This window comes from Henckelia pumila, unplaced genomic scaffold, assembly GCF_033568475.1.
Source record: "Henckelia pumila isolate YLH828 unplaced genomic scaffold, ASM3356847v2 CTG_80:::fragment_1, whole genome shotgun sequence".
Taxonomy (NCBI): domain Eukaryota; kingdom Viridiplantae; phylum Streptophyta; class Magnoliopsida; order Lamiales; family Gesneriaceae; genus Henckelia; species Henckelia pumila.
This window is the reverse complement of record NW_027331883.1, coordinates 132,704-144,744: the sequence shown is the minus strand read 5'-3', so window position 1 is coordinate 144,744 and position 12,041 is coordinate 132,704. Positions and strand designations below refer to the sequence as shown.

Genomic DNA, 12,041 nt, shown 5'->3' with positions numbered 1-12,041 from the left:
TACAAAATATTTGAATTTAGTGGTGACAGATAATAGAGTAAGGTTGAAACTTGATACCATTAAGCAAATGTGGGTTCAGTCTATCTTTTTTTTCCTTTACAGAATTTTTATGTTATGTTTAAAAGAGTTCTAGATAGGAAATTTAGGTGGGTGATATACATGTAATAGAGATATTATGTTTTTATTTTTGTTAAACAAACTTTGAAAGATATATGAAAATAGTTAAATATTTATTTCTGTCGTTATCATCTAAAAAGAACTTGTATGATTAGGAAAAAATTATTTACAAAAAAAGCTATCGTTCTCGTCTTTCTCCTTCTTTTTCTTTGTTTATCATAATTATAATATGTTTGATTCAAAAGACATTCAATTTGATTCTAAGGTTAGTTGATAAAACTTTAAATTTTATGATTAAAGAATTATAAAAAAAGATTATAAATTAACCTGGATTACCAGTTCTACGTTGCCTGGTTGCATCGTCAAATTTTGGTAGTAGTTAATTTTCGATTCCACTATTTTAGTTATGTCATTCAACTTTTCGCTATTTTTCAAAAATATTTTATGGAACATATCAATGTCAATATGACCAATAATATTGTATATTTCCATTTTAAATAATCGAGTATCAAATTACCACAAATTGTTCACGTACAATGTGATGTATAATATAGATGCACCTGAAAGAGGTTAACACAATCACACAAATTGACGGATATAACTTTCTTGTAGATTCATGATCATAAATCAATGTTAATATATAATTAATTATGAATGTAAGAGATACTATATATCCATCTCGCTAATGTTGATGTTGGCATGCCAAATCTAACGACCCATTTTTTTATGCAAGCGAGATGTTCATGTGAACATCTCGCTTGCATTAAATCTGGGCCGTTGGATACCTCATTGGGCACTACTTCAAGGGGATAGCATCGACACAATCATTCATCTCATCTAATCAGAGATGAAATCAGTATCTCGAGCTAACTTTTGTGCTACTAATTTGCTATCGCCGGAGCATAAACAAAACAATCTTCGATAATCAAACCAATGTTGGAGGAATCCGAGCTTGACCTTTGAAGAACACAAACAATAACACCAAAATTATCTTCTGGTTAAATGTCTGAGCTTTCCAAATCTAAATCAACACAAACATATGAAAGCAATTTCTTTTAAAAAAATTTAATAAATTTCTCAAAACTTTCGAATAAATTAGTTTGTTCCCTATCCTGAAAAAAATTGTTGGAGTATAGCCAAGTATCATTCATGTAAACAACGCCTTGTGCAGGTTGTTGAATTAAGTATGCGAAGGTGGTTGCGACGGCACAAATTTGTGATGAGTGATATTTTCAAGGATGCAAATGGATTGTATAATATTTGAGTGATATACATTGCATCAATATTTACAAATCAATTTTTATAGGGAAAAAATCAATATATAAATATCAATTTTCAAAAAATCATTACACATCATTAGTCATTACACTTGATACAAATCTTTCCAATATAATAGCATAATTAAGAGCTAAATGGATCCGAGAAGGTCTAATAAAAATTGTGATCTAATGAATCTTTTTTTAAAAATGAGTAAAATGTATTTTGGTATACGAACTATTGATAAAATGTCATATTGATACAAGAATTATTGAAAATGACTTAATTGGTACATGATCCAATTAAAAGGTCAATTTTGCCCTTAATAGGAATTAATATTATATTTATTAATTTTAAAAGAGTACAATGTATTTTGGTACACGAATTATTGGTAAAATGTCATATTGGTACACAAACTATTAAAAATGACTTAATTGTTACATGATCCAATTAAAAGATCAATTTTACTCTTAATAGGAATTAATATTATATTGATTAATTTTAAAATATCGTATTTATTTAAAAATTAAATATATATATATATATATAATGATAAACAATTGTTAAGTCAAATTATACAACAAATATTATAATATATTGATATGATAGAAATATATATCACCGAAGTCTGTTGATCTTGTGTTTAAATGATTGAAACAAACATAATCACCATTTTGGTTTTTCAAAATTTAGTATAAAAATTTTCAACATTAAAGATTAGATCATGAAAAAACAAATATCACAGAAAAAATCTCACTCATTATCTCAATTTACGTAGTTCTAATAACCCAAATTTTTTTTACTCGATTTAATAATTTGTAATTTTATATTTTTTTACTCGCACTTAAATTAAATATAAATAAATAAATATTTATTTAATTATATTTTATTGTTATTAAATATATTTTAGTCTTGCATATGATTTATTTATTGAGTTTGTGATTTTATTATTATATAATTTATATAAATTTTTTTAATGGATAATTATTTACATAGATAGCAAAAAATATCATTTTATTTTATATTATTAATATTTTAAAAATATAAATAATTTATTAATGAGTACAATATAAATATATTATAAAAATATTAAGATACTTATTTTTTTTATTATTTTTAAATTAATATAAATTTTAATTTACAATAAATAAAAATTAATTTAAAAAATATAATGTACTCTTAGTTGAATTTATTTATTAAAAATAATTGAACTTAAAATCAATTACTAAAGAATAAATTAAACTTTTTAGTTAAATCATGTACCAATTAAATCATTCTCTTATAGTTCGTGTACCAAATTGACATTTTACATATAGTTCGTGTATCAAATTAAATTTTACTCAATTAATTTTTAAATAAATATGATATTTTAAAATTAATAAATATAATATTAATTTCTATTAAGGATAAAATTGACCTTTTAATTGGATCATGTACCAATTAAGCAATTTTCAATAGTTCGTGTATCAATATGATATTTTACCAATATTTCGTGTACCAAAATACTTTTTACTCTTTTAAAAATCCCAAAAATGCCTTTCACACTCCAAGTTTCAATTTTCATGTTTTTACTTATGGCTTCACGTTTCCCTCAAGGAGATTGTTACTTTCAATTTTAAAAACAAAATCTAATGTTTTTCAAAAATAAAAACCCTTACATCTATGCATAACTTTTCACTTTAAAACTTTTAATAAAAAAAAAAAGATAAAGAGCTCCAACTTTCATCGACTTCGTCATATTATTCTTATTTTCCAACTTTGTATGATTTTTTTAATTTTATATTCATATAATTTTTTAAAAAATAATTATCTTATTTAGCTAAAAAAAAAAGTATATTATACATAAACAAGCATTGCGTGCATAAAATCGGTAGTTGTTATTATTGCTGAAGCTTTCTTGATTTCTGGACGAAAATGCCCCTGGTCCAATGCTCCATGTATGACCCAAACTCCCAAGCCTCGGGAGTCCACTGACCGCAAAGAAGAGGTTTGCTAAATCTTTTTCCATTTGTACCGAGAATTAACAGAATCCCAAGTGTTTCCTCTGCCTTGAATTCAGTTATTTCAGCTGATTGATAATTGTTTCCTCAAGCATTTCACTTCTTGGAAAAAGTCTCGAATGGCTGGTTCGATTTCAGTTCAAAGCCTGTTAATATCCCCAAGAATGCTCTCACCTAACATGTCTTCTTCTCCACCTCTCCGATTCTCCACGCCGCTTTCATTTCTTGAAAACAAGAATCATGGGAGTTGTTTGACACTTCAGAATGGGAGAAGGAGGATTAGCAGAAAGTGCAGAGCTATGGTTTCGCAGACATCGCAAGGACCTTCAGCTGCTTATGCTAAAGAAATGGAGAGGCTTGCCGCTAAAGAATCTCTGCTTCTAGCTGTAAGTTTGTTTCCGTCCGTTTGATTTGAAAGCAGTTTGTAGCTAATCACTGAATCTTGTTTACTGCCGATTTAATGTTGAAAGGTGGAAAAGGAATTTGCTTTGAATTAGGTTCTCTTTGAAAGAGTAGTTCCCATGTTTTTGTTCCTCTTTTGAATCCCATTATTTGCTCCAAAGGTTTGTTCTTTAATGTAATTTGGTTTTTGGCCTTTATTAGATATTGCTGGAAATGTGATTTTTTTAATACAAATCTAGGTGTAGTGAAAGCTTGTAGCTCATTGGGTTTTGTCATCTGTTCTATGAGGATATTATAGATTTCATGTCTAATTCTGGAAAAAAAGCCATCTACCTAGACCTTGCTAAAAATAATCCTCATATGTAAGCTTTTATGGAATGGAAATTTTCGTGTGTAACTAATCACTGAATCTTGTTTACTACCGGTTGAATGCAACTTCAGTTCAGAGATGCTGGGGGATTTGAGGCATTGGTCACTGGGAAAATATCAGATATGCAACGGATTGATGTAAATGAAAGAATAGTTGCCCTTGAGGGGTTGAATCCAACGCCCCGACCTACAACGTAAGTCGATTATTCTTTCACTTGTACTCTAGGATTGGGTTTTAGACAAGCTGTTCATTTTGTGCTTTCAGCTGTCCAGGTCTCCTTATTTAGAAGGTCAATGGACATTCGAATGGTTTGGATCAGGAAGCCCTGGGCTCCTTGCTGCTCGACTCGTGTTCGAGTTAGTTTAAGATTATCTCATGTTTAGTTTCAGTTTTATAAAGAATATTACTTTTTTATTGAAACTATTGTGCTGTTCAAATAATTGATTCACAGGAGGTTTCCCACGGCATTGGCTAATTTATCTAAATTGGATGTGAGGATTAAGGATGGATATGCAAAGATTACGGCAAATTTGAAGTTCTTCAATTCGGTACTAAAATTCCTTTGTTCAAAATGGTTTGGACCTTTCTTACTGGATCAAAGATGATTTTTTTTTCCCACAATTTGCTGAATAAGCTTTTGAGGCATTATCTACCACATTCATTTTATTGTCCTCAGTTTTCTTCATTCACATTTGGCATCGGGGAGTGGGGGTATGAGCTCATGTAATACTCTTCAATTGATAAGATTGCTCGATGCAACTGTATTATTTCATTATTTGAAAGATAACAATTTTTGGTATATCAGCAAGCACTCATTCCCACAGTTGTAGATAACCATTCATTGTTTGCACTTGTGCTGGGTGGAGACAAATTTTTGTGTGCATTACGAGTTTCCCTGGTCAAAGTGCAGGTAGAAAGCAACTTCATTATCAACAGCAAATTATCTGTTGAGGGACCACTTCGAATGAAAGAGGAATACATTGAAGGGATATTTGAATCCCCCAAAATTAAAGAAGAATCTATCCCTCAACAGCTAAAAGGTGCTTTTGATCAGGCCGCTAACACGGTGCAACAGCTTCCAGTTTCCATTAGGGATGCAGCCACTGCTGGTTTCAAGGTCCCTCTTGGTTAGCATTTTATTTGTTTTTTTCTCTCCAAGTGATAAATAAAGTTTGCTCATTCAACTAGAAGTGTTTTTGAGTATCAAAAAGCAGAACCAGCTAACATCCCACGTACGTTCCTGAATATTTCTGAACATAAAACTTTGACAACTATGCTTTGGGGAAACTTTGTGCAAATATAAGTTTTATTCTTGCTTCTGGCAGCGTTTTTCCTTGAATTGTGAATCCTCCTCGTGTAGTTTAATGTAAGTTGGTCTTTTGCTTGATGAGATGTAAATTGAAGTCATACAACAGTGCTTCTGCTTTCTAGTCCTTAAATTGTGGAACCATGAAAGCTCAGGAAACTGCATGATTGTTTGTGTTTGTGATGGCTAATCATGATCTGTAAGTTGGATTGTGCACCACATTTGGTGCTGCCGCGATTCTTATGCTCGTTCATTTATTTGTCACAATGGAAGAAAAATCAGAAAGGCCCGGGTGAGGTTCGCTGTAAGCTTTGATTCTAATGAAGTGAGCATCTCGGTGTAGCACTACCAGAGAATCACACAAATTACGCTTGCATTTTCTTAAAAAATAGAGATATCTTGGTTGTACTCCAATAATGGAACTTAGTAGATGGAGAGAATGCCTATTGAGAACATGTGGATTTGTGTGTGTGTGTGTGTGTGTGTTTTTTTTTTTTTGGGTAATCTGAATTATATGTACATTCTATCACATCTATCTCAACCACCGCTCTTGCTTGTCCTGTAAGTCTTATAAATGCATTTTACCAAGTGTGGCACCTTTTTCTTGCCTTGGTTACTTTGGCTTCTATATTTCGAACAAAAACTTGAACAGTAAGTGTCAGCGTACTAGAATTTCAGCTTTATTTTCCCCTATTTCTTCATTAAACGTGTTTTTAATCCGCAGGTGGGACGTTTCAGAGGCTATTCTTGATATCCTATCTTGATGATGAGATAATGGTAGGTTCTTGCTGTTGCTTACATCTCTAATTGACACATCTATAGTGTTGCATCTAAGTTGGCTGGTGTGAACGAATGCAGATAGCTAGGAGTACTGCCGGATTTCCCGAGGTCCTCACGAGATTAGATCCTGGTCCATCTGTGGTGGTTGTTGAACCGATCCTCGAGTATGAGAGTTGAAGTACATAAAGAATCTCTTTAAATAAATGGTAATATCCTTTTGTTTTGAATCAAATGTATACTTCTCAACAAAAGCAAGGCCCATGTGACAGATGACGAATCAATCCTTAGGAACCAATAAATGAATTTTTTTTTTACCATTTCATCAATCTCAATAAGAATTTTATAATCAAATGATGAATAAACTAAGGTGTACTGTGCTGTTTTCAAGTCATTTTTAATATAAATATACTCTACTATAACTTTAACACCATTCTCGATTCTTGTATGGATCTTTTCATCGTCTCTTTGACTAGTTCATGTGTTTGTGCATGTGCATGCAAAGTTAATATTCTTCAAGTTACAATTGTCTGCTGATCGATGTCCTCTAAAGTAAAGTTTTGTTTGGAAGTGTACTTGTAAAAACGTTTTATGAATACTTGTCCATACGGAGCCTAAATGCTTAATGCTTAAGCTTGTCTCTGTTGCTTCTACTGCACTGTAACTCCAAGATTGATGCTTAGAAAACAGACTTAAGATTGTAAATTCTTCAATGACCAACAGTGCGCTTAATAAATAAATACTTATTCGATATCAATAATCAATAATAATATAAGCGGAGAGGTTTTGGAAAGTACACCAAACACAACGGTTTACTACATTAATCTGCGATGAAACCAAATCTACTTTTACCGCCAGAAATTCCCTTATTCCATTTTTCCAGGCAGTACCAGCTCCGTCAAAAGTCTACAACTTGTTATTGTACCAAAACACGCCTTTGTTCTTGTTGCCTTCATCTGACTCGACGTAAATGCATTCCTTTGCTTCTCTCCACATTGCATTGAAAATTGGAGTCCCATCAAATTGATAGTAATTAGCTAGTATTGGCTTGATAGCTTTGGTAGCTTCCATTGCATGGTAATGCGGCATTGTCGAGAATAAATGGTGTGCTACATGAGTATCAGTTATGTTGTGGAACACTTTGTTCAGAATACCATAATCTCTGTCCATTGTGGCTAAAGCTCCCCGGAGCCAATCCCACTCAGAAGAATCATAATGAGGGAGCGAAGGATGAGTGTGCTGCAAATATGTGATCAAAACTAGGAACCCGTTAACCACAAGTAATGGAGCGCCATAAACACAGAATACCCAAAAAAATCCTTTAGCTGCCATTAGACGAAAAAGCCCATACGTGACAGCAAGAACACCTGCATCAGAAACAAGGATTTGAACCCTTTCTCGGTCTGAGTAGATAGGGCTATTTGGGTCGTAGTGGCATGCAAATCGGTCATAGGGTCTTCCTGAAACGTTGAATAGTAAGTACAGAGGCCAGCCGACTGCAAGCTGGAAAATGAGTGAGAATACTCTGCCCGGTGGGTTGTTCAAATACTTTGCAGAGCTTCTCAGACTTGACTTGACTTTGGGCACAAACACTTCATCACGATCGAGTGAACCAGTGTTTGAATGGTGGCGACGATGACTGTATTTCCAAGAAAAGTATGGGACAAGAAGAGAAGAATGTAAGATAAGGCCTACTGTGTCATCAACCCATTGGTAGTCACTGAAAGCATGGTGGCCACATTCATGAGCTATGACCCAAACACCTGTTAGTACACAGCCTTGGCATATCCAATAAAGTGGCCAAGCGACATATGATAGATGATAGGGGAGATCTTGGAAGTAATTGGTTGCGACATAGTAGAAGAGAGCGGCAATTGCAAGGTCATAAATGACATAGGAAAAAGAACGGAGAACAGATCGCTGAAAACAATGGGGCGGGATGGCTTTCTTTACCTCACCGAGTGTGAATGGAGGCTTCGAGTGTGGTGCTCGTTCCAGGATACCTGATTTTGTCTTCTTGCCCTGAGGAGCAGTAGACATCCGGCCTCCAGCACCCATTGTTCAGCGACCTGCAAGAAGCTCAAGCCTATCAGACAAATTGTTTCCAAACTACTGCAAACTTGTATCGCTCAATTACTTCCACGCGTTTTAGGTATGAGTAGTACAAGATTGCAAACTCTCTGACTAATCATTTCATGTGAACATATGATTATACAAAGTCTATCTAAGAAAACTATATCTTTGAATGCAACTGTACAAAACTTGAAATGGTAGTAAGAAAACATTTGTTAAACCTTTAATATGACTACGAGTATAGGTCATCAGTCAAGCAACTTAAAATACAAGGTATTGGGACAGCAACTAAATTACTTCCATACAGACTCAAACTTGTGGTAAACATCCAAGAAAGTGCGATAGGCCAAACATATTAAGAAATATGAGTTAGGCAACGAAGATGCACTAGCGTCTAGCTGACTATATTTCTGAGTCAAAGGAAAACAACCATACCAAACTGATTACGTACAAGCTACAGTGGAGCTTAATAAGTTTATCGGGGTTTTGTAGAAATACTTGGTGCAATTTGGTCAAGTCCAACAATTTCACACAGATCATCAATGTACATGCAAACTAAATCGTGGCTTTTTTATAAAAGGAGATTCATAAAAAAAAAAAAAAAAATCAGATCAGACACTTGTATGATATTTTCAATAATTCCAAAATATGTGTTGCCGGCTTAGAAGAATATCCAACCAGCAGAAATATGCAACTATTTGTCAAGAAACGACTAAACCCGAAAGGAACGTGAATGCCAAGTTCTATATTATGCAAAAGTAATCGAAGCATCTAAATTAAGACAGCACAAGGGATATCCAAGAGGAAGATGCAAGATTTCGATACCACCAATGCAAGACATAGTTAAAAACATTAATGCCCAATAAATGGAAATTTAAGCCCAAAATGGCCATTTATTTTATGGGGGCAGAGGAGTACGATCCGTGGGCAGCATCAGGGCACACTCGTTAGTTGACAACTTGACAATAATTTAGTATTATCTCGAATGTCCAATCTACATTCCCATTAAAGAAAGTTCGTCGTGGCAGAATAAATATGGGTGCCGGGCTTAACTACTATTATTATTATTTATTTATTTTTAAAGTAAAAACCATAGAATATTATATTATGTTATTGTTAGTATCAGTAGTATTACTCGTATAAGCAACATTAGCAAACACCTTTTGTGTGCCCAAGAACACGACCCCAAAAGCACAGGGAAACCTGAGTATATTAGCTGGCAATCATGTGGTTATGACGCAAAAGGGGGACAAAAGGAGCAAGGCCTGATCCCCCCAAAAATGGCACGTAGAATACAAGCAGTACCTATACAAACAGAAGCCCCAATGCAATACATTGGCTCTTTTTAAATGCCTTCTCCTTGTATATTTTTAAACAAATCAGAATCAGCTTATACATTCTGATAGGGCAGAAAAAATAAAGAAACGAAAGAAAAAAAGTCAAAATTACATTTTTTTGCTAACTTTTCGATTTTATCTTTTTAAATATAGTTAAAAATAAAATTTCTGTATCCATACATCAATTTTTATAAGGATACACTTTTAAAAAAAATCAAAATTTTTTAATTGAAAGAGACTTTTATGAAAAGAAAAGAAAACACTTTGTAGGAGGCCATCTTTATCAAACGCACTCTGTTATTGTGGAAATCTAAATCTGATAGAGACATGAATCACATGATAAAGCAAATCAGGTTCAAAGGACCAAAATTGCCATTTCAATGCATCAATTTGGTACAGATCAACCCACCCAGTTTTCCCCTTTTCCTCGTTATTGGTAACAAACTTGTCACTGTAGAAAAATATCACACTTTTACTGTTTCACACAGCACCCACAGGCAAAAAAAAGGAAAAAGAAAAAAACAGCGTGTTCCTTATGAAACAGAGAAGGCGGAAATAAACTGCAAATCCAGATCCAAAACTCAAATCTCTGATCTCAAACTCAAACGACATGCAAGAATAACAGAAGAATCACAAGGCACATTAACAAATCTCAAAACAACACAACCCACATCAAGATTTGTTAGCAGTTTTCAACCAATCGGAAAACAGAAAGAGGGAACACGAGACGAAACTAGATCTATAGAAAGTATGAGTGTGCGCATGTTGAACAATTGACAGAGAAAATTACCTGGAAAATGAAAAAAAAAATAAATAAAGTGGATGTTTCTCTTCGGATCTGTCTGTGCCCCAACACTTTAGTTTTGAGATTTGGGAAGAAGACGGGTGCGTATTTATAAGCAAAAAGCACAGGTCCCTCTAATGCATGAACATATCATGTGGCACGCGACACGTTGTTATGTTTTAATATTAGATTAGATTACGCTTACCTTACTATTTCAAATTCATATATTTCTATTATATGATATATAATAAAATAATAATTTAGAATAATATATTTTTACTTATTTATACACGTAAAATATAATTAATTTGATATAATACCATTATGACGTGAAGTTGAAATAAATCTAATAAAAATCAAGTGCTACGTGATATGAAATGCATATATGGATGGACCGAATTGATCAGCATATCTTGCTCAAGTTTAATTAATTAATAGTATAGAAAGATAAATGCGCGCGCACACATATCTATATATATATATATATATTTTTTGATTTTTTGGATATTCAATGTGAACGATTACGAAACATGACATTTATTTGTTGGATGTATCAAACATTACCTGCGTATGTGTTCACAAATCACAATGGATATCCGAGCGATCAAAACTATATATTTATATATAATATTATATAGTCACAAGTATGGAAAATGGATTTGAATATGAAAAGTTTAACCAAGTCGGGGTAGATTGTGACATGATTTCTTTTAAATAAACGCAATTAGCAACTTGTGTGGTGTCGGGTATGTATTGGACACGCGATGCTATTAATTTCTTATAATTAATTTGTTGAAAAGAAAAAATTATTCCCCAACAGCTTCTGCATTGTGATTTCAATTCTCCAAAACTATTGTATCAGTATGTGGGAACGTATTAATTTTGAAATTTGATAAATGTTTTTACAAAAAGTGATCAACTTTCCTTTATTAAATTTTCAAAATTTCACAAAGATAAGCTGAGAATCGGCTTATTAAAATATTTCCAAACACTTTTTTTATTTAGTGCATGTAAAATATGTTCAGAGTTAAGTGAAGTATATTACTTTCTTGAACTTTGGAAGATACACATGATATTATTTGTTTTTCATTTTCAATCTTTATATGTAATCGTATTGTATGTGTAGGTTAATATAAAGATAAAAACACACATCTCAAAAAAAAAATGGCTTCAATTTCAAACTCTTCACCCCTTCTTTTCTCACCACCCACATTCTGGAAGAAACTCCTTCGTTTCAAAATCTCAATATGTAATTTTTAATAATTTTCACCCCTTGTCTTAGAAATTATTAAGTATTAGATATTTTTAAATTTGTAATTTTTTTCTCGTGTTTTACACACGCAAAACACAATGCATGTGCCACAACAACGAATATGTATTAAGTTCCCGTTATTCCTTGGGTATCAATATCAAATTTTCAAACATATATAATCGAGCTGGACATGCACTAGATGGTGGCTAGATAGTACGATAAATTTCTTTCTATTCGAATAAAATATTGAAATGTAGATACTTCAATCATATTCCATGAAAAAAAATATATAAATCTCATGTCTCACACATATATATTGATAAAAAAAAAAAAAAAAACGTCATTTGATACATAAGAATATATATC

The 12,041-nt window shown here is 32.6% G+C and overlaps 2 protein-coding genes across 3 annotated transcripts; one reads left to right on the top strand and one right to left on the bottom strand.

Moving 5' to 3' along the window:
- Positions 1-3,318: 3,318 nt before the first annotated feature.
- Positions 3,319-6,652, top strand: LOC140873717 (probable plastid-lipid-associated protein 13, chloroplastic). 2 transcript variants are annotated; one of them, XM_073276939.1, is made up of 7 exons: positions 3,319-3,760; positions 4,218-4,339; positions 4,419-4,502; positions 4,598-4,694; positions 5,057-5,263; positions 6,177-6,229; positions 6,311-6,652. In XM_073276939.1, the coding sequence occupies exons 1-6, from the start codon at positions 3,494-3,496 to the stop codon at positions 6,201-6,203; spliced, it is 804 nt and encodes a 267-aa protein (XP_073133040.1). In that variant the 5' UTR covers positions 3,319-3,493; the 3' UTR covers positions 6,204-6,229; positions 6,311-6,652. The 2 variants fall into 2 exon arrangements, with proteins under 2 accessions (XP_073133040.1, XP_073133039.1); XM_073276938.1 differs by having other exon boundaries at positions 3,322-3,760; positions 5,057-5,273.
- Positions 6,653-6,957: 305 nt separating this feature from the next.
- LOC140873636 (delta(12)-fatty-acid desaturase FAD2) lies at positions 6,958-10,578 on the bottom strand. Its single transcript, XM_073276828.1, has 2 exons — positions 10,430-10,578; positions 6,958-8,298 (listed from the first exon to the last, which is right to left on the bottom strand). Exon 2 carries the CDS (start codon positions 8,285-8,287, stop codon positions 7,136-7,138), a length of 1,152 nt encoding a protein of 383 aa, XP_073132929.1. The 5' UTR covers positions 8,288-8,298; positions 10,430-10,578; the 3' UTR covers positions 6,958-7,135.
- Between the last annotated feature and the right edge of the window lie 1,463 nt (positions 10,579-12,041).